Here is a 22,363-nt window from a genome sequence, read left to right on the forward strand (position 1 = left end):
TGTGAAATTAAAAGACGCTTGCTCCTTGGAAGAAAAGTTATGACCAACCCAGATAGCATATTAAAAAGCAGAGACAGTATTTTACCAACACATGTCCATCTAGTCAAAGGTATGGTTTTTCCAGTAGTCATGTATGGATGTGAGAGTTGGACTATAAAGAAAGCTGAGCACTGAAGAATTGATGCTTTTGAACTGTGGTGTTGGAGAAGACTCTTGAGAGTCCCTTTTATTGCAAGGAGATCCTACCAGTCCATCCTAAAGGAGATCAGTCCTGAATATTCATTGGAAGGACTGATGCTGAAGCTAAAACTCCAGTACTTTGGCCACCTGATGCAAAGAACTGACTCTTTGGAAAGAACTCTGATGCTGCGAAAAATTGAGGGCAGGAGGAGAAGGGGACGACTGAGGATGAGATGGTTGGACAGCATCACCGACTCGATGGACATGAGTTTGAGTGAACTCTGGGAATTGGTGATGGACAGGGAGGCCTAGCATGCTGCAGTCCATGGGGTCACAGAGTCGGATATGACTGAATTGAACTGAACTGAACTGAAAGGATAGTCTTGCCAGGAATTTTATCCTCCCTAGCAATACTGAGTCTTGGTCAACCTATATCTGCAGTTATATGCAGAAGTCATTAATGACCCAACTCAGTATTTACTTACAAACTGGACAATGATGGTCTAAGAAGAGAAATAGCTCAATAGAGAAGAATAGAGAATAAAGACACACATACACACAAATCTAATTTATGGTAAAAGTGTATTAAAATCAATGGGAGGAAGATGGATTATTGGAAATCATCTGGGAAAAATTCTTCACACCTTACAGAAAAACAAAATTTGTATGGTTTAGTGATTGAACACGTCAGTTTAAAAACATGTGTACGTGAGAGAGAGAGACATAGTGAGTGTGTAGAATAAACAAGTTTAACATTTGTATAATTTTTAAGGATGAGATGGGACATAGCACAAATCCGTCTAATGAAGACAGATTACTTAGAAGCTGCAAATAGAAAATGTATAGCTTTGACTACATGAAAGTAAATTATACGTACAAGGAACAAAGTTAAAAGAAAACTGAGTGAAAGCATTTTATGCACATACGTATCAGACATATATTTGCACACTTGTGTATTTCTGCAGCACAGAGGTATATATATTTCTGGTAATATGTTATTTCTAATATACAAAGAGTTTATATAATTCAGTAAGAACAATGGAAATCAAATATCTGAAAAATAGGAAAGGGATAAGAACAGGTACATCACAGAAGAATACAAATTACTCATAAATACATGAGTAGATGTTCACTTTCATTAGTAATCAAGAAACTAGAAACTAAAACAAAAAACTGATATTTAAAAATTCATCAAATAAGCAAAAACCAAAAATAAATAATCTACAGGATTTATAGGAATTGGGAAAAGACATTCTTTTACATTTTTGCTGGGAATATAGATTGATACATCCTTTTTCTGAGGACAAATTGACAGTATCTGTTGAAATTTAAGATGCATGTACCCTCTCATACATTTATGTTACCTTTAGGAATCTGCACCATAGAAAAATAGAGTTGTATAAAAATATATGTGCTAAGATATTCACTGCAGCATTAGCTGTAGTAGCAGAAAATTATAATTGAGCTAAAACATCTAGCAGTATGGAAATGTTTAAAAAAGCAAAAAACTATGGTCATATAATGCGATATAAAAGAAGCATCAAAATCTACAGCACTGACATGGCAGCACGTGGACGTATGTTCATGAGTGAACAAATCAAGGAACATGCATATATACCATGATTTAAGTGGGGATGCAAGGGTGGGGTATAGGTGGATGTAGTATGTGTATATATGTGTTTGCACATCAAAAAATAAAAAGTCTGGAAAAATACACAATGACCTTCTGAAAATAATTGCAAGTCTGAGATACTAAAGTGCTGGGATGAGGGGAATTTCAATTTTTTGCTAATGTACTTGTGCAATGTTTGCAGTTATTTTTAGCTATAATGATTTTATAATGTTAAGAAAGAATAAAATAGAAAGAAAAGAAATTATAAATGCTAAACAACTCAATCTTTGAGCAAAAAGAATGAATTTTGGCTGAAAGAATTGCTTTAAAAGAAGATGTATTCATCTTTACCTAATGAAATTTAAATAAACAAACAGGAAAAATGTCTTTCTTGCTACTGTATTAATTTTCTGTATCTGGAATATTTATTTCAGTGGTTTCTTTTCAGTTATTTAATTCGTTGTGTTTAATTGATAGTGTTTACTAGAGTTTAGTGAAAAACTATTTTGTAAATATCTTCAGTTGTGGTTTATCTAGTATAATATCTCCCCCAGTGAATTGACTGTGAGTAGGGAATTAGTAAAGCAGATAAGAGATCTGGAGAGTAGTCTCTGGCTTTACTTATCTCCACAGGAAACCTTATTTCATGTTGATAAAGTTTGAAATCTTTCCTGTTGCTCTTTTCCATTGTTCATTGTTGTTACCATTTTAATGAAAGGTAGAAATGAGTCAAACCAATCTGCTTCTTCTGTCCTACTAAAAATTAATGTCAAAGAAAGTTCTTCAGCCCATTAAATAAGTGAATGTGGATGGAATCAGATTCTGACTCAACATGTCCAATTAATTGCTTCCAAACGTTAAGATACATTATCAACAAACCCTACACATAATAATGATAAAAAAATCAACTTGTAGAGAATGATTAGGTGAGAAGTGAACTAGCTAGAACCATCTTTGCTTACAAAACCCTGTTTATGTTGACATTGATATTTGCCATCTACTCTATTATAAATCAAGATTTTTTGTAGAAATGTACCAAAGATGGCACAATAATAAAGAAAACAGATTCATCTCAGGTTTTGAAATGTACCTAACAAACTCAACCTCTTGCAAAATAACTTTTTTATTCAAAATGGAACTGGGAATTGTTCAGCACACAATGAATCATCTTTTGGCAAGTACAATAGAATCTTTAGGGACATTTCACAGTCTCTTGCTCAATTGTTAGGATGTTTTTAGCTTTCACAGGTAGGGAAGAAGGTAGCTTGTATAGCTATCATCTTGTTGCTAAAATTGTACAGTAAAGATTTTTCAGAGTTGCTGTTGCAATAGATCTTTTCACTTTTTTCCCCTCTTCCTGTTTCTTTACTCAGAGCTGCTTTGTCTCTCGAAAACAATCTGGAATTACTTAATGCTAATGTTTTCTGGTTTTACTATTTACCCAGGACTCAAATGTTAAACATTAATGTGGGAAACTCCCTTTTCCTTACCTCATAGTCCTATATTTATTTAACTGTTATTTTGCATGAAGAAAACCTCGGCTTTCTCTTTGTGTGTGTTAATGTGCTTCTTTTTATTGACAGCCACATTCTGTTATTGTATTTGCTTTTTTTCAGGAGGCTGTAGATCCCCCCCTGGATGATTTTGAGGTAACCGAGACCACCACGGCAGCTGAAGTGATTAAATATGAGTATCATGTCTTATATTCCTGCAGCTACCAAGTGCCTGTGCTTTACTTTAGGGCAAGCTTTTTAGGTAAGACCATGTTGGAAGCTAAATGTAAATTCATAACATTTACATATAAGGCAGAAAGCAGATTTGGAAAATTATTCTTGAGAGAAAAAAAGAAAAGAGTTAAAAATAAGAAAACTGTGGGTGAGGTAAGGTTTTACCAGTAAATTTTCTCATGCTTTAGAAAGAATATCAAGACTTTAGAGTGAATGATATCATCTCAGCCCTAAGTCTGATCTGCAGATTCTTGGCCTCCTGCCCAGCGTTGACTAAGCCCCCTGGCCCTTTTTCTTTTCTTTACTTTAAACAAGTAGGAACAAATTAAAGCTACAATGTTTATTTACTTCTAACTTTACAGTGAAAATTTCTTTCAATCTCAAATGATCCCATTAACTCAAAAGTCCCCATGCCTCCTTCCCCAACACTAATTATTATTTTAGGAACTGTTTATCAGTCCATTTAAGCTATGTTTAAAAATAGCACTAACATTTCCTTCGGCCATCTATACATCTCCAGTGCCTCAGCTTCCTGCAGTGTTACTCAACTCATCCCCCTTGCCAAGAAGGTGGAACACCCTGTCTCCTCTGAGGTCTTGGCTAATAAAGCTTATTTAATCAGCGGCCACATGAAGTCCTCACCCTGCAGCACAGCCAGGGCTCCCCGCTTCACGTCCTCTGACTAAACCAGGTCAGCGTTTTGAGGCCTCTCCACCCTGGGCTCAGAAGTCAAGAGGAACCACCTCCCCAGCCCACCCCTACCCCATTTCTCTTTTTCTCTCTGGACTTAGCAGCAGCATTTTGCATTTTGAACAGCCTTCTAACCTTTTCTGGATAGCTAAGACATCTGAATTTAGCCAGTGATATTTTATTTTTAATTAAAAAGTAGCTTAAGCTGCTTTGAATGTGTATTTGGTAGATTTAATCACTTGCTGCCTTATATTGTTTAATGGTCTCTAATTTTGCAGTGTTGGCGGTTTAACAAGCACTTAGGATTTAAAACACAAGAACAAATTCTCATAGACTCCCTGGTGAGAAGATTTTAATCTGAGGTGCAGCTCCTAAGAACTGACAATTTGGGGTAAATTTTCAACATGGGACATGGGGAATTAAGGACATTGAGTTTACTAATTCACAAACTCTTGCTGCAGATTAATCCATATGATTATTATAGGCCTTTAAAATACTCACTTTATTGTGATTCTACTTGGTTTGGAGCCCAGAGGTTAAAGGAAGCTTCTTGTCAGTGAGCTGTGTTATACTGAAAAATAGAAGGGGTTACATTTATTTACTGGAGGGGAGAAAAATGTCCTTCTCGGTTTTGGTTTGCAAGGACTCTACCCAGTAGCTTCTGGATTCATGTCGAGGCTGCAGGTAAAGGAAACAGGATACCATTTCTTCAATACTGTACTTTCATGTAATTAGTATTCACCATAAGCAGTTAATCACCAGAGAAGAGCTTCCAGAGACAAAACAAGTTGTTTAGCTTGTCAGCGTTAGGGAATCGGAGGTGTTGAAACATGACTGCTTCTAGCTGGAAGTGGGTCTTGCTGAGGCTGGTGGATGAGCTCATACGTGTGCTTTGCTCTTATGTGCCAACAGCTCCCCTTACAGTACAGCACAGTAATTGTTCCTGCAAGTTCAATTATATTTTAATGAAATTTGTATACTTTCTACACTCTTTTCTTCATGGTGGTTTTCTGTTTCTTAAAAAAAACACACAAAATAACTAGCCTTTTTTGATTCTATTTATATATTTTAAGATGCTCTTTGTTTATGCTTTTATAAAGGAAACACAAACAAGTCATTTACTTTGTGTAGAAGCATTTCTTATTCTCCACCCTCCCCATTCTGTGTTGTATAGAATTAGCGTTAGGAATTTTTAAATTCCGGAATTCACTTAGTGATTTTTCAGGTGCATTAGAATATCAGATTTAATATTTGCAAAGCATACTGAGTGTTTTCTTGTGGAGAAACATGAAGAATGGTTCTTTCCTTTATCAGAGTCTGATAATTTCTTTTCCTTTCTCTACCTAACTTAACCTAACAGGTGTTCTGAAAATGTATTATCCTTTACTCTGGAGTCATAATTTTTCCTTTTTTCCCCTCAGTCCATTCCCTGTTCATATGTTATGTGGTTACTCTGGCCTTTCATCTGTTAAACAAATCTCTGTTAGTGTGGTGAATTGAATTCCTAACATCTTCTTCTTATTCCAGGTCCAGATTTTTCTTTGTCTCATTCTAAGAGAATTCCGACCTAGAAACAGGATGGCTATAAAATTTCTTGCTCAGGGGTCTTTTTTTGTTATTGTTGCTTCAAAAATAGTTCACTCAGCCTTGTTTTTGACAGGTATTTAGAATTTTTTTTTTTTTTTTTGCATTTGAGTCTTAGTAAAAATTAGTTTCTCTGCTTTGCTCTGAATTTTATTCTAGTACCTTTTTTTTTTTTAGGTAAAGCAAGTAGTAAGTAATTCCTATTTAAATTGATATTACCTTTTCTTTTATCAACTAGCTTAGATGTAAGAGGAAATCTTTATTCTGTTTCTTAAAGTACAACTACATTGGACTGTGATCACCTCTTACTCCTTGATATGTCCAGTGTCTGCCAGGCCAACTATTGCCCAAGACTCAGCTAACATGCCATTTGTTGTTATCACCCCTGTGTCATATTATATCACATTATATCATATATCACATGTTGCATGATATCAGAAAATTATTTGTTTACTTGTTCCCTATAAAATGATAATCTAGAAGGGAGGAGGTTAAGGTAAAAAGAGAGAGAAAGGCAATTAATAGTGAGTACTTCAGCCTACAGAGTGATAAGCTTTACTCATAGATGTGTGTGGGTGTGTAATACTTATATTACATATATATTCTTTGTCTTACTCATTTTAATGCCCATAGTATTAACTGTGGCACAATGTCAGCAACTATTGAATGAACCTAGAGGAGGAATTTCTAACCATTTCTGCATACAGTTCAAAGATGGAAACCTCGAAACCTTATGATGGTTTCTTATTTGAACTTTTCTGATGAGTTATATGCTGCTACTGCTGCTAAGTCACTTCAGTCGTGTCCGACTCTGTGCGACCCCATAGACGGCAGCCCACCAGGCTCCCCCATCCCTGGGATTCTCCAGGTAAGAACACTGGAGTGGGTTGCCATTTCTTTCTCCAGTGCATGAAAGTGAAAAGTGAAAGTGAAGTCGCTCAGTCGTGTCCAACTCTTAGCAACCCCATGGACTGCGGCCCACCAGGCTCCTCCATCCATGGGATTTTCCAGACAAGAGTGCTGGAGTGGGGTGCCATTGCCTTCTCCAAATGAGTTATATGGAAGGGAGTAATTCTTTTGTCTCCAGGAAACTCAGAACCCAAGCCATCTCTATATCTTTGCTCTTTAGTTTGTTGCTTCCTAGAGACTGTAGGAATGGTTGGCTAAGGAAAGTGGAAAGTCCTGAGGACTCAAAGCTGAGCATTTCCGCTAGCTGGGGAGCTGTTCTGCTTCTGTAAACACATATTTGCGTTGGATCCCTGAAGGCATACAGCCAAGGTGGTGCAAAATTCTGTTTCTGGGCACCTCTCGTTTCTACTACTTGGGCTTATAGGAGCTCAGTTGCTGAGGGTTTGATTAATTTAAGAGAGAAAATGTCCTTCCCAGTGCTCTTTTTTCCCTATCCACTCTTGCCATTTTAGGTTTGGGAGAGGTGGTGGGGCACGCTTAATACCATTTGCTCCTCAGCAGTGGGTGAGAGGTCATTGCACTTCTCTCAGGCATTGATACTAATAAATAGCCTACCCTAAAATGGTGCTTTATTGACTATGAAGTCCATTCTCACAAAGCACTGATATCTTCAAGTGGCTGTTTTTTTCCTCCAACTATTTTTAAAGCACACTGTGTTAAAGAATTATTTGTATTGTGCAAAAGGCTTCCAAGTACTGTTCATCATTCCAACACCTTTTTATGTCCCAGTTTTCCCTTTGTGGGGGCTTGGCTTTGGTCAGAAGTTGATAGCAAGTGTTAGAAATGTGTTGTAAATCTTGCGCATATACATAATAGCTTTGGGCTTCACCAGACTCCTAAGCTTACCTGGTTTTCCCTTTCATTACAACTACAGATTTCTATATTTATTTCAGCTTGAATTCTGATTAATTTCTTCCCTGTCTCTCTTCTTTTCCTTTGGTCTCAATCTCTGTTGAGAAGTAGACCAAGTGGTTCTTCTCATTTTCAGAATATTTATTTCTTTGGTGCTGACGTATGAGTTCTTCTTGGGAACCATTCTGACATATTTCTTTAATTAGTTAGAAGGGCAGCTTTTGAATAGGGAAGGAAACATTTCTTCCATTCAGCAACTGAATGTCTGTTCTTTCTCAGGATCTGTTTTATTATTGGTCTAGAGAGTAAGAGTAGAGAATTAAAAATGTAACCCAGATATTTCATATAGAAAATTTATCCACTTGTTATATGCCTAAACTATGTTCAAATAGTCAAAGAATAATTCACTCTTAAAAGCAGCATAACCAAACCAAGATAAAGGCCAGATCAAAAGAATAATGAAAAGATTGGAATTAGAGCAGTGTTTACATCATCAGGGAGGAGGACGAAGAGGTTTGTCCCTGGTGTGGTATGAGAGGGAGTCTTTGGACTGTGTAGAAGAAAATAACAGGAAAACAGGAAAGATGAGGGTTGGAGGAAGCTGGAGAATAAAAATAAAATATCCATAGCTCTAATCAACAATTTTCAAGGAAACTGTACAGACTGGCTTTTCTGAAGAGGCTGGGAAAAGTACTAGGGAAAGGGAGGTGGATGAGTGCCAAGCTGTAGGGCTGGAAAGCATGGCCTGTTTGGGGAATAGTGAGAAGCTGGTTTGAGGAAAATCTCTACTTCAAACTGTGCAAGATGGTTGGAAAGATATGTTAAGGTCACATTATAGAAGAGATGATGGAATGGATTTGGAGGATATGAGAAAGAAATGAAGTGAGAAGTGAAATGAGAAGTGAAAGAGATTGAGCAAAAGTGAATGAGATCAAGGGAGGGATTTTCTAGAACAGAAACTATGACTGAGTAAAACAGAAAGAATTAATGAAGGATGAGAAGAAATTATGAAGAATGAAATTTTGGGAAAAGGAATTTTGACTTTTTTAGTGTTATTGTTGCAATTTTTTTAAAAGAAAAATTTAAATCCTCTCTTAGAGAAAATGAACTGGAAAGAACATATTTTCAGGAAAAAAAATTACCATTCCAGTAGAGTGAGAATTAAGGCTGCTTGTTAAACAGAAAAGATAGGTAGATTAGAGAAATTAAGGCAAAAATGATTCCAGTTAATCACCATCATGAGCAGAAAATAGAATATGACTTGGCAGATTTAGAGTCTTATTTGATTATAGAGAATTTTTAAGAATGTTCATAATTATGCAATGGAACATGACTTTTAGTGCATTAAAAAGAGATTCTAGGGGTTGAAATGAAATTTGAAGAGCAAACAATGAAAGTTATTTTTCTTAAATACAAATAAAAATAAATTATTTAACTAATATAAATATATTCAAACTGAAAAGTTTAAATGACAGAGGGAAGTTAATGAGGATTATTTGTTGAACCAGGTAAATGTTTGAAACATTATGGGGATTTAAAGTATAAGTAGGATGCTGGGGTAAAACACATGATGGGAATAGAATCCCACTGAAAAATCAGGTCTGATTTTAAAACATATTAAAGAAAGGTGAAACAAAACTAGAAGGACACCTAATTTGCTAAAAGGTTTATTCTAACCTATGTTAGTGCAAAGCATCATGTACACAAAGTAACAGATTTTATGTGGATTCAGAGGCCTGGAAGAAGACATGAAGAGGCAGATAAATTTATTTTCTTACCTGTAAAAAGCTATACTTCAGCTTTCCTGAACAAATAAATGTGTTGTGTCCCATAATGTCTTCTGTCTACTTACTCTTGATAAGACAAGCCCTGTTTGAAACATCCATTAAAGTGTACATGAGTGCCTTCTGTGTGCACAGCATAAAAATTCATTAGTCTGTTTAAAAAATATGCTGAGGAAAATGGCTGCCTAACTGGAAATAGTGTACTGGTTTTCTCCTCCTTTAAAGTTGTCAAAGCAGAGTTCTTCAAGTGCATACATTAGGTGCTCTGCCGAGAAGGTGGAGACTGTGTTCTCCATGGGAAGGAGATCAAGCTGGATGGGTTGTCAAGGTGCTGCTACCGGTGTTAACTGGTCCATGTTCTGGGGGGTTCTGAGATTTGAGAGAGCCAGGAGTCCAAAATGCTGAGTACTGGTATGCCAGAGCAAGAGGTTAAAATAAAAACCTCAGAACACTTTGGATAGGATTGAAAGTAGAGTGTTTTCTGCTTTAGAACCAACAGACCTAATGTAGATATGCATCTGGTGATATGGTCTTCAGAGTTCTGATGAATAGTAATATCTCACAGTTGGTGTCTCGGGTATCTTGTAGACCCAGTGTTGCTTCCCTTGGGACGTTTTCTGAAAAGTGATTCCTCAAGAAAGTCTTGTGTGTACTTTTTCTAGGTTAAGTGTTTAACTCAATTTAAATGAGAGGTTATAATATCATCTACATTAATGTAAGTTCTGAACACAGAATGTGAATAGTTCAGTTCAGTTCAGTCGCTCAGTCCTGACCAACTCTTTGCGACCCCATGAATTGCAGCACGCCAGGCCTCCCTGTCCATCACCAACTCCTGGAGGTCACTCAGACTCACGTCCATCGAGTCCGTGATGCCATCCAGCCATCTCATCCTCAGTCGTCCCCTTCTCCTCCTGCCCCCAATCCCTCCCAGCATCAGAGTCTTTTCCAATGAGTCAACTCTTCGCATGAGGTGGCCAAAGTACTGGAGTTTCACCTTTAGCATCATTCCTTCCAAAGAAATCCCAGGGCTGATCTCCTTCAGGATGGACTGGTTGGATCTCCTTGCAGTCCAAGGGACTCTCAAGAGTCTTCTCCAGCACCACAGTTCAAAAGCATCAGTTCTTCGGCGCTCAGCTTTCTTCACAGTCCAAGTCTCACATCCATATATGACTACTGGAAAAACCATAGCCTTGACTAGACGGACCTTTGTTGGCAAAGTAATGTCTCTGCTTTTGAATATGAACAGTTTAAGGTGACCCCAAATTACTCTTCTATTGTGCTGTTGGGCATATTCCTCATAAAAATGGATTCTAACATACATGAACTTTCTCATGTAACTGAAAGATGTCTTACATTCATTTTCCATGTGAAATTACTAGACAAATGTATGACATTTAGAACACTGGGGCTAAAAAATGATAAATATTAAGCGATACTTATATAAACCACTTATCTGGACTTTATTAGTTAAGTATACTTAGTTGCAATTAACTGACCCTGACCATGATAAGCAGAAAAGAATTTACTGGAAGGGTAAATCATAGAGTCAACTGAAGGCAAAAGTAACAAGATGAGGGAATGTCTACCTCTCTTTGGTTTAGTGGTACAGAATGGGATTCTGCCCACTGCTTATTTTGGAATTTATCTCCCAAATAGGAACTGTGTTTGGATGGTGAAAAATCAAATTTCCACTCTATCTTCATCTACTTAATACTATAGATTTATATGAGAAGTATTTTATTGATGACTTTTTAATCATCAATCTTTATTCTTAGTAATAATTGTGGTAAATTGCTCTAGAAATAATGTTGAACATCCATCTATCCAAGCATTGGAAAATATTTATGCATAAGACAAGAAAATGTTTCTGGAATGCAGAGATGAATAAAGGAATCAGGGATGATTTATGCTCTCAAGGAGCTTACAGTCTACTGAGGGAAACAAGACAAATTTGAAATTTGCTGTAACAAGTAGAATATGTTAACGGCCATAAGAGAGGTAAAAAGAAAATTGTCACCAGGCATAGAATACGTTAGTGGTTGAAAGAAGCTGGGTGGGAGGTGGGAGAAATGAGAACATGTTGGTTAAAGGTTAATACAGATTTTCAGATATAAGATGAATAAGTTCTGGGGATCTAATGAGGAGCATGATGACCATAGTTAACAATACTGTATTTTATACTTGAGAATTACTAAGAGAGTAGATTTGAAATGTTCTGACTACACACATACACACAAATTTTAAATATGTGAGAGGATGGATGTGTTAACTAACTTTATTGTGGTAACCATTTTCCAAAATATACATGTATCAAGTCATCACGTTACATATCTTAAACTTACACAATGCTATGTATCCATTATAGCCAATAAAGATGGGGAGAAAGTTGCCGCCATGGCTCAGAGGGCAGAGATTATCTTGAGCTGGATGATCAGATGAAGCCCTGGCCAGAGTGATGCGGGAAAGGGCAAGCCTGGCCTATTAAAAAATCTAGGAAAGGCAAAATTCTAGATAGTCTTAGGTTAAGCAATGCTGGTAGTGACTACTAATGACAACAAAAACAATACCACAGCTAAAATATGTGTGTACCACTTTATAGTTTACGAAGAGCCCCTGGTACAGGACAAAGTGGAGGGTCTGGAGCTGCTTGGTTCTGATTCCTCACTCTGCTTCTTACTGTGTGATCTTGTAGGAGTTATTGAACTTTTTGTTTCCTTTTTTTTCACCATCTAGAAAAATTTGAGATAATACCTATTCTATAGAGTTTTGAGGTTTGTGAGCTAATATATAAAGTGGGGCTTGGCATGTAGTACCTTTCAGTAATGCCAGCTGAGTTCTGTATCTTAATCTTTACAATAACAGTGTAATACAGGAGCTGCTATTACCCTGATGTGCAGACATGCAAACTAAGTGCTCAGAGAGGTTAGATGGCTTATTTATTCTAGAGTACATATAAAATTATGGATTTAAGATTCAAACTCTTTAGCTCCCCACTCCCAACTTTACTGCACAAAGCAGCACCAAAATTTAAGTAATATTGAAGAGAAGTTGCCAAAATCTATAGTTTTTTGAATTTTCATTCAGATTTCTTGAGACTAATAAAGACTCAGAATGTAAAAAGTGGATGTAGGAATAAATAAAAATTACAGAATTAGCCAGCACAGTAGCTGATAAGAATGTACATGAACAATTAACACTCATTTCATATCACAATATAATTTTCTCACTGAAGCAAAAATGAATTTTCTCCTTTGATGGAGCATCATCTCTGCCTTACTGTGGAGAATGACATGAATTTTTATAGCCTTCAAAGCCTCATTGAAGACAATATATTGAATAATGACAAATTTCATTGTGAAAAATCCACCATTTCCATTTTATTTCTACTGACCACATTCAGAACATTTTTCCTAAATTTACTCTAAATAATTTATACTCTCTCTAATGTTCTTTTTGGAGTTATGAAATTTTAGTGAAAGCATGCACCACAGGATAAAGGTGACTTCAGCATACTTGCACTAGAGTTAGGTAGTGATAGTGAAATATCTCATGATGTTATTTGATTCATGAAAATAATAGCCCTGAGAAATTTAATTTAGAAAGCTTCAGATTTTGAGTAATATATAGATTACTTGACATGTAGGTTATTATTCAATTGAGAGATTTTATATGAAAATATTAAATTAAATGCTACTGGCAGTTGCTAAAGATTGTACTTTTTAATTATTCTATTTTTCATCCAAAGTCTCTTCCTTTTTTATCATTGACATTTTAGATTGCTGACAGAATATTCCTTTAGCTCAAATGTGTAATATCATTCTGGATGATAGAGACACATAGTAGGCACTCAATAAACTCTTGTTAAATAAATGACCTTAATTTACCATGCTCACTTTGTAGGTTGCTGCTGAAATTATTTTGGCTTCTACTTCAATTTTTCAAGTATGCAAGGGATTTTACTGAGCTTCTCAGCTCAGTGTGATTAATAAGATTTCTAAGCATGTTGAAATTGGTGCTATCGAATATCTTGGGTCTGAAACTAGGGAGTTGTTGATTGAGTATGCTTATGTCTCCTCTGACTGAGGCCAGATAGAAAAAACAGGCCCTCTAAACAGGGCTTAAAGTTCTTGATTGAAGATAACTTCAACTGAACATGAAGGCACATAATAATGTGTTTCATGAGTTTAACCAAGTATTTGTTTATGTCCACATTTTAATTTTAAATTAAAGTTTTAGGTCTTCAGTTTTCATAAATAGGCAGATGGATCCAAAATCACAAAATTATTCATGTTTCTGCCATATTTAAGGTCTATTTTTATGATGTGATTTAAAAAAATGTATTTGATTATCTCATTTCAATGATTTGGTGGGATTTCTGAACGCTCCATTTTGGTTGTGGAATAATTAGAGCCACAGTCATATTAGAATATATTATTCATGTCAGTTGTATATGTCATGGCTTTGAAGATATTGCTAATCAGGTCAAATTTTTATTTTTGAGTAAAAGATCACGAAACTAATTTGTGTATGTCTTTGATCATGAAGGTGAGCTATGACTTGGAGAACTGATGATGAAGGCCTAGGGAAAAGAATCCACGTAATACTTCATTAAATCATTATTGTCATATCTGTATGTGAGAGACACAGCCATATTATCAGACCTTCTATAGTGTAAATGGTCAGCAGAAACTGGAAAGATTGACATTCTTGTTAAAGCAGCTTGCACAAGCATTCATTTGATCATCGATACATGTACTTTAAAACATTTTTATAAACACATTGGAGAATGCAGTCACATTTATTCGCTTAAAAAAACACCATTTCCTTCACAGCAAGCAGGTAGCATTCTTATAACCATACATAAAGGAGTAGGATGCATCTTTTGATGTTTTGAACTTATTTTTTTATTCCTTGTAATTGTCTGTTATTTTAAGTTGACCAGATCATTTTTTCTCTCCCATCTCTTTTTATTTCTAATTGGAGAATAATTGCTTTACAGTGTTGTGTTGGTTTGTACTATATAACCACATGAATCAGCTCTAAATATACGTATATCCCTTCCCGTGGGAAGGGGATGAGATCATTTTTTAATTCCTGTATTTAAGGTGTTAAATTTTCTCTCTAAATTAGGTGTTGCCTGAAAACTTATGACACCCTCAAATTCTAGCATCAAATCTGGTGAAAATATTCTATAACATTTGTTTTGGGTCTCTCCACAATGTTGCTAGGCTGCTGATTTTTGCCTTTTGCATGAATGTTTCCAGCAGAATATGCAAGTTTTTGACAGTGGTAATTTCCAAACCATTTACCCCATCCTTAGATTGTTGGCTGAAATATTTTGAGAAATAAAATTGAGATCATTACTGATTATCAGAATTTATTTTTCAATTTTAAAATTAAAACAAATTATTATGGGCAAAAAAGAAAGAAAGAAAGAAAAACCTTGTACTAGGGTGAAACAAGAAAGGTGTAGTTAGAGGCTGAAAAGTGAGAATCTATAATGCCTGTGATTGACTTTTTTTTCATGGTTTGCTGCTCCTTCCAAGTTATGATCGCTACAGGCAGCTCACAACACATAACTATTGGCTACTTTCTCACTGTACTCTTCTAAGACTGTCTTATGTAATATAATACAGTCAGAGGAGTGACAACCATCACCATTGTTGTATTCTATTGATTAGAAGCAAGTCACAGGTCCCACCTGCACTCAGGTGGAGTGATTAACAGATTTCAAACCCAGCATTCTTCTGTGGGTCTGCAAAGCCTTTCCCTGTTTCAGTGGAAATAAAGTTAAGGAAAGCATTCTCTCATTTATCATTTATTCAGTAAATATAAAACATTTGCAGTGTGTGAGTGAGACTTAGAACTGCACAGCAGCACTGCGGTGGTGAAAGGACAAAGGCAGTCTTTACCCTCAGAGACAGCATGGAATAGCAGGAAGAGCACGGAATTGTGAGTCCTGAGATTCCAGCCCCAGGGTAGTTATGAACTGGCTCCATAATTTTGGTAGATGTATATTTCCTGAGACCTTATATCTAAAATTAGTAATTATACCAGCTGTAACATTTTATTATTCTACAACTGATTCTTTTAACTTTGACATCTGAAAATTATTTTAAAAGCATGTCAGCTTTTAATAATTTGATTATTTGGTTTTCTATTTGACACTGACATACCTAAGATGCTATTTCCCTAGCATCAGTACACACACACACACACACACACACACACACACACACGTGCATATTTTGAAGATGTGCAGGGCTTAAGATTAAAGTTTGGCCCTTCTCTGTAAATGTGTTCAGACAACAATATAACATAGATACAGAAGGCAGCTTGTTTTAAACTTGTAGCTAAACATGACATTCAAATGTTAATTGGATGAATAAATCTTGTTCATTTTACAGACATGGAAATGTCAATGGAATAAAACTATTTATCACAAGATAATGGTCTCCTGCCGCCAGATAAATGCCAAGATGAAGATACTTATTGAAAATGTATCAAAATATTCTATTGCTATTTATTGAAAATAAAGGTTGAGGAAAAGTTCAACTTTTCAGGTCAAACATGAGAAATGCTCTGTCTATGGTATTAGTATATTGCTGTCTTAAACACAATGTGCATGGTATAGAAACATGAGAATACTCTTAAGAAATAATGGTCTATAAATGAATCTTTTAGCTGTAAGCTATGAGAATTACTGGAATGGTGCAATGGGGGCTAGGAGGAGATACCTAATATATACTGAATTGTTATGTGCCTGACACAGTCCTGGTGTGTTCACTGATGTAAGCCATTCACAAGGATAGAATTTGAGAAGGATTACTATCCTCATTTTCAGGTAAAGTTAAAAGCAAAAGAGTAAATTAACTATACTTCAGTTAGAAAATAACTTGTAGTCACATAAGAGAATTAAGTGCCAACACCAGGATTCAGACTCAGCATGGACTTCAGATCTGCTCTTCCCCTTCACCCCACATCTGTACTTATGCCTCTAAGTCTGAATGCAATACCTTTTGATTTGGAGGGCTTTTGTGTAGATTATTTCTCCAAGTTGTATTGTACCTAATGACCAAATACTTCTTTGGATCTAATAGGCTGATGAGTTTTCTTTAAATGATATTGTCTACTTGTTTAAAGAAAAGAGCACACCCCTAAGTCTAGAGGACTCAGTTGACTCTAAATGAGCCAAGTAGCACACTAAATTCTGAAGGTTCCCTGGTAGCTCAGATGGTAACGAATCAACGTACAATGCAGGAGATGGCGGTTCAATTCCTGGATTGGGAAGACCCCCTGGAGAAGGATAGGTTACCCCACTCCAGTATTCTTGGGCTTCCCTGGTGGCTTGGTCTGTAAAGAATCTACCCACATTGTGGGAGACCTGAGTTCGATCCCTGGGTTGGGAAGATCCTCTGGAGGAGGGCATGGCAACCCACTCCAGTGTTCTGTCCTGGAGAATCCTCATGCACAGAGGAGCCTTGTGGGCTGCAGTCCATGGGGTCACAAAGAGTTGGACATGACTGAGCGACTAAGCACAACACGGCGATAAATTCTAATGTTAAGACCACCTTCTTTTCAGCGGTGTGCTTTTATCGTAATTCCTTCTTTCCGCTTTCTTTTCTGAACCTAGATATCTATTTCTCCACTTTACTTGTGTCATACTGTTCTTCGTAAAATACATTATTTGGGTGATTATGAATATAGGTGAATAACTGAAGTTGCTTAAACAAAGAAAAGGAGGATTGTTCGCTAAAGATTTTACCGATTTCTTCATGGCAAGTCCTTCTCAAGTCCCTCCACCCCTAACAGACAGTGGGTGTTAATGTCTCCCTCCTCTGGACTTTCAGAGAACTGCAGTTTTCCTCTGGCTATGACCAATCTACCAATCAATACAAAATAGTGAGTTTAGTATCAATATTTACTGATATATACTTGTCCTAGTTTCCCTACTCGGGAAACACTCCTTACTAGGAGAAATTATGTGCTTTCCTTCTATTCCTCATGGTACCCAACAGAGTGGTTTGAACATTACAGATATTCAGTCAACAGGAGGGTGAAGGAAGCACATGGATGGTCTGATCTAAGGAATAGAGGAAGTATGAAGACTTCAGAGGTATCCACAGTACACCCTTGTGAATATGTGAGTCTGTCTACCTGGTCCTTTACTGATGCTTCTATTTATCAGTTTTCTCTACAACACATGTGGATCTTATTTATTTTGTAAAATTCCTAGAGGCAATAAGTGAGCAGATAATTTTACTGCTCGATGGATGGAGAGAAGTTTGATTATTTAAATTTCCCTCTGGAAGAAAATAGTAATTCATACAGTACTCTTTTGATATATAAACAGTATGTATACTAAGTAAAGGTTTTTTAAAAAGTTATAAAATTCTTTCAGTAGTTTTAGATAGACATTAAGCACCACTGTGTCCAATCAATTACTAACTGGCAGTCTTTACTTTCACAGATGGAAGACCTTTAGCTCTGAAGGACATCTGGGAAGGAGTTCATGAGTGCTATAAGATGAGATTGCTGCAGGGACCATGGGACACTATTACTCAACAGGTTAGAGAATGTTTTCGTTTTTATATGTGATTCCTTCCCTCTGCGCGTCTGTCTCTCTTCTTTTTTTTTCTATTTCATTCCTCTACTTTCTTACAGATTTCAGTTCAAAGACACTTTCCTTTAAAACATCTTACCAGACCCAGGCTTGGTTTAGCTTCTTTGTATAAGCCCTCATAGCACCCTGTAATTTTCCTTCATAGTACATGTTAAAAATTTAAATTATGTATTTGGATTTTTTAAATTAATTTTTTCCATTATACTGTGTGTACTCTTGTGGCTAGACCTTTTTTTTTCTCTCCATTGTATAACCAGTGCAGTACTTATACAGTAGATTTTCAATAAAAATTTATTAAGTGAGAACAGAAACAAAGTTGGCATATACACCAAGAAATGGATGATTTAGTGTGTGTCACCTCTTACTGCTTCAGAGTTTTACTCATAGGTGCATTTGCAGGAAAAAAAATTACTTTTGATGAATAATACGTTTGCAATAGTGATTTTAAAAAGTTGCAAAAATAGATCTGTAAAAGTAGATATAATAAGTATATTTGCAAAAGTAGAGAAAATAAGTTTGTTAATCATGTAAGTCATTATTACTGTCTTGCTAAAATCAGCAACTAATTATTTTAGAAATTTTCAAAAAATATTCATTACCTTGCAACCAATCATGGTCTCTTTTTTACTTATATCAAAAATCTTATTTTCTCCCAGCCTCTGTGAAGCTTAATCAAAGCTTCCTTTAAAAATGACTTTATCAGCCATTAGAATTTTTATGCCCTCTTATGTGTTTGATCATAATGACAGTTTACCTCCCAATCAACTTAAGAATCCTTAGCATCTCATATGTAGTTCTCTGACAATGATTGCAAATGACCATTTCTTAGGTTTTAATTGAGGAAAAAAACGAGTTTTAAATATATGAGTCACACACCACCACACCTCCCCCTGCCCCCTGCTCAAAATTAATCCTTTTTTCCTGTTCCTACCATCACCTTCCTGGTTTGCACCCTGTTGCCTCACCTGGAACAACTAGTAAAACCTGGTCTTCTGCTCCTTTCCTCCCTGCCCCTTCCCTTTAGTTGTGTTTTCCTAACCATGCAGCAAGCCTGCAGTAGCTGCCCAAGGGGCTATGGTGTGTGGTCTAAATGCCTTGCCTGGGTTCCAGGGCTGCCAATCTCTGGGTCCCGCTGGCCCTTTCCAGCTTATCTCCTCCTCCCCCACACTACACAGTCTCAGCTACTGCCATACATGGCTGTTCACTTCCCCAAACCCATGCTATACAGTGTGTTCTTGGAATTCTTTCCAGTTTAATGCTTTCTCTGTTGCCTTTGTTCTCTCTATATTTCCCCCTCCTTCTTTCACATGTCCATTTCTCAGAAACCACTTCAGCTTACAAAAATGGTCCCTTTTAAATCCCAGTTCTGTAGACCAGAAATCAGTGGTTGCTATGAGGATAATGTAATGAGATATATAAGCAAATCCATCAGAAAGGTTTTTGGCAAGAGCCTTTTATTTTATGCAAAGTGTTTTAGACTAACCTTTAAGTATGTCAAGGTGAGTGCTAAGTGATTCAACTTCCAGTGTCTTGTCAGTGACCACAAACTGTCCAAAAATATAAACTGTAGAGTCAGAATCCACAGGCCCTGGAAAATGCTTGGTTTTGAGAGTCAAAGAAGACAGCAAAGGATAGAGGAAGGGAGCATCCAAAAATATATATGTATTTAACCGCAGTGCCTTTTTTGTCTGCTTCTTCTCAATTATGTTTTATATTATGCACCTGAGCCCAAATCTTATGTTTTTCCTTTTTATGTCTCTAGCAGCCCTATCATTAATCTCCTCAGTGCAAACCAAAACACAATTCTGGATGGTCTGTGTCATTTTGGGCTTTAATTTCACATGTCTCTGTTCTGACTTGTGACATATAAATAAGATTTTTGAACTCAACCATATTTTCTTAATTTCCTAATATGATGTTGTCGAGAGATTTTGTTCCACTGATTGGATACCTAAGTTGCTAACCCAACCACATGACCCAATCTGTATATTGATAGTTTTAAATGGAATTGACTAGTATCTTTTATTAATAGTTTACAGGCATTTAAGCATGATCCAGACTGCCTGTTAGCAGACTCTTTTTCCTACTTAGCAGAGTATGGTAGTAATGATCAGATCCTATCACAATAAGAATTACCATCTTAATACCAAGTATGAGGCCCACTTATTGGGAGGGATATTTGATATACCCAAATGGTAATCTAAGTATAACATTTAGGTGTTCCTTTGGAATGTGTCTTATTGGGATTGATCTTGTGGACAGATATCCCCACTTTTGATAACGCACTTTATTTAGGCTTTAGAATTGCTCATCACAGTGTATCTCCAGGCACTGAAGACCTAGCAAGGGAAACTTATTTGTTGCCATTGTACTAACTTGATATTTGAAACTCATTATGAATATTCACTTTGGAGGTCTTAGTTTTTAATCCCAGTTTAGCTAATGGGTTGCTGTTTATGTGCTGTTCTTTGCCTGAGATCTTTGAGAGAGTGTGTCCTCATTTTTGTAAGGCCCCATATGGAGAAAAAATAGGGTGTCCTCAGTGCTGTGAGGGGGAGGGTGTGGTACGGCACTGGGGAAGAGTGAGCTGATAGGATATTGGTGGCACCAAATAGTAGACACCATTTTGCAGAATTATACTAAAGAACCATTAGCTTGCAGACTGAACATGATAATAATATCCTGTCCTCCAGAGTGGCTTAAAAACAAAAGCAGTCTTTGCATAATATAACATGCATTTCACTTCATTTTCAGGCTTGATTGTGCTCATATAGTTTGTTGCTCTTCATCTTCAGTAATCACACTTCTGTTCCCTCAGCATTTGTCTTGATGATAAGGACCTATTCATGTCAGTTATGAACTCTCTCTTTTGAAGACAAGCCACTCATGAATCTCATACATTTGATTATGGTGATTACTTACCTGCTTTTGTCCAACATCATAGACTACCTATTATCTCAACCTTGCAGCCTAATAAAGAATTTCTAGAAGAAAGTGAACAGGTGCCTAGCTTGGATCTGCCTAAATTGGTACAGTGACTGTCACAGTAATGATCACTGGAAGGTGTGGGCACTGTGTTTTAGGTAAAGAACTCCTATAATCTTGGCAGAGGCTAAAATCAAAAGACAAGAAATCATACTTCTAGTTTTACTTGAAGATATGTATATTTATATATGTGAGTGTGTAGTGATCAGATAAGTCATTTTTCTTACTGTCTTTTTAAAATTTTTTTATTATGGGAAATTATAAATATAATACATATGGGAATTTGTATAATATGGGAATATGTATAATATCTATAATATGGGAAATTATAAACATAATACAAAAATAGAGATAATAGTGTAGTGTAGTGGTCCTCAGCCTTTTTGGCACCAGGAAAGACAACCACTCACTTGCTGTGCAGATCAGTTCCTAACAGACCATGTACAGGTACTGGGGGTTTGGGACCCCTGGTATAGTACACTTACAAACTAATGACCAATCTTATTATTTTGGTATCTCACCTGATCTAATTTTTTTGGTAGCAAATTCTAGACATATTATCTCATCCATAATCATTTAAGTATGTGTGTTTAGAAGATAAGGGCTCTCCACAAATGTTTATAGCAGCTTTATTCATAATAGCCCAAATGGAAACAACTCTGAAGTTCTTTAGGAGATGCATGGTTAAACAAATAATGGTACATCCTTACCCCGGATACTACTCAGTAATTCAAAGTAACCAACAACCTGAATGAATCGCCAGAGAATTATTGAGTGCAAAAAGTCAATTCCCAAAGATTGCCTGGTAAATGATTCCATTTAGTTAACATTTTTGAGATGAGAAAATTATAGGTAGGAGAATAGACTGCAGTTTTCAGAGGTTATGGGTAGGAGGAAAGTGGGTGTGGTTATAAAAGGCAAGGAGGGAATCAGGTGGCAATAGGAATGTTTTGTATCTGACTGTATCAATGTCAGTATCATGGTTGTGATAATGTAGGTTTGTTTTGCAACATATTCCCATTGAGGGAACTGAGTAAAGGGTATGAGCAATCTCTTTGTATCATTTCTTACAACTGCATGTGAATCCACATTTATCTCAAAAAAGTTTATTTAAAAAAGGTAAGAATTCTTTAAAAAAATAACCACAATTCTATTATCACAACTAAAGTTGTTAACAATTTCTTAGTATCATTAAATAAGCAAATGTTTGAATGGCATTAGCCCTTCTCCAAGGAGGTTTTCTTCCTTTCAGAATGTTTATCTAGGTGCTATATCAGGCAGAGTGGATTTAACTTTGGGTACCACCACTTATGAGCTATCTGACCTTGGGCAAATAACAAAAACTCTTCATGTCTTA

At 36.3% G+C, this 22,363-nt stretch overlaps 1 protein-coding gene across 2 annotated transcripts in view; it reads left to right on the plus strand.

Annotated features, from left to right (window-relative positions):
• Positions 1–22,363, plus strand: part of ATG10 (autophagy related 10) — a 272,622-nt gene that overhangs the window by 181,617 nt on the left and 68,642 nt on the right. For both annotated transcript variants that reach the window (XM_069592576.1, XM_069592577.1), the window contains exons 4-5: positions 3,409–3,547; positions 17,869–17,966. In XM_069592576.1, coding sequence (XP_069448677.1) covers positions 3,409–3,547; positions 17,869–17,966 — 237 coding nt within the window. The remainder of the gene's footprint in view (positions 1–3,408; positions 3,548–17,868; positions 17,967–22,363) is intronic.

Source organism: Ovis canadensis, chromosome 5, assembly GCF_042477335.2.
Source record: "Ovis canadensis isolate MfBH-ARS-UI-01 breed Bighorn chromosome 5, ARS-UI_OviCan_v2, whole genome shotgun sequence".
Classification (NCBI taxonomy): Eukaryota; Metazoa; Chordata; class Mammalia; order Artiodactyla; family Bovidae; genus Ovis; species Ovis canadensis.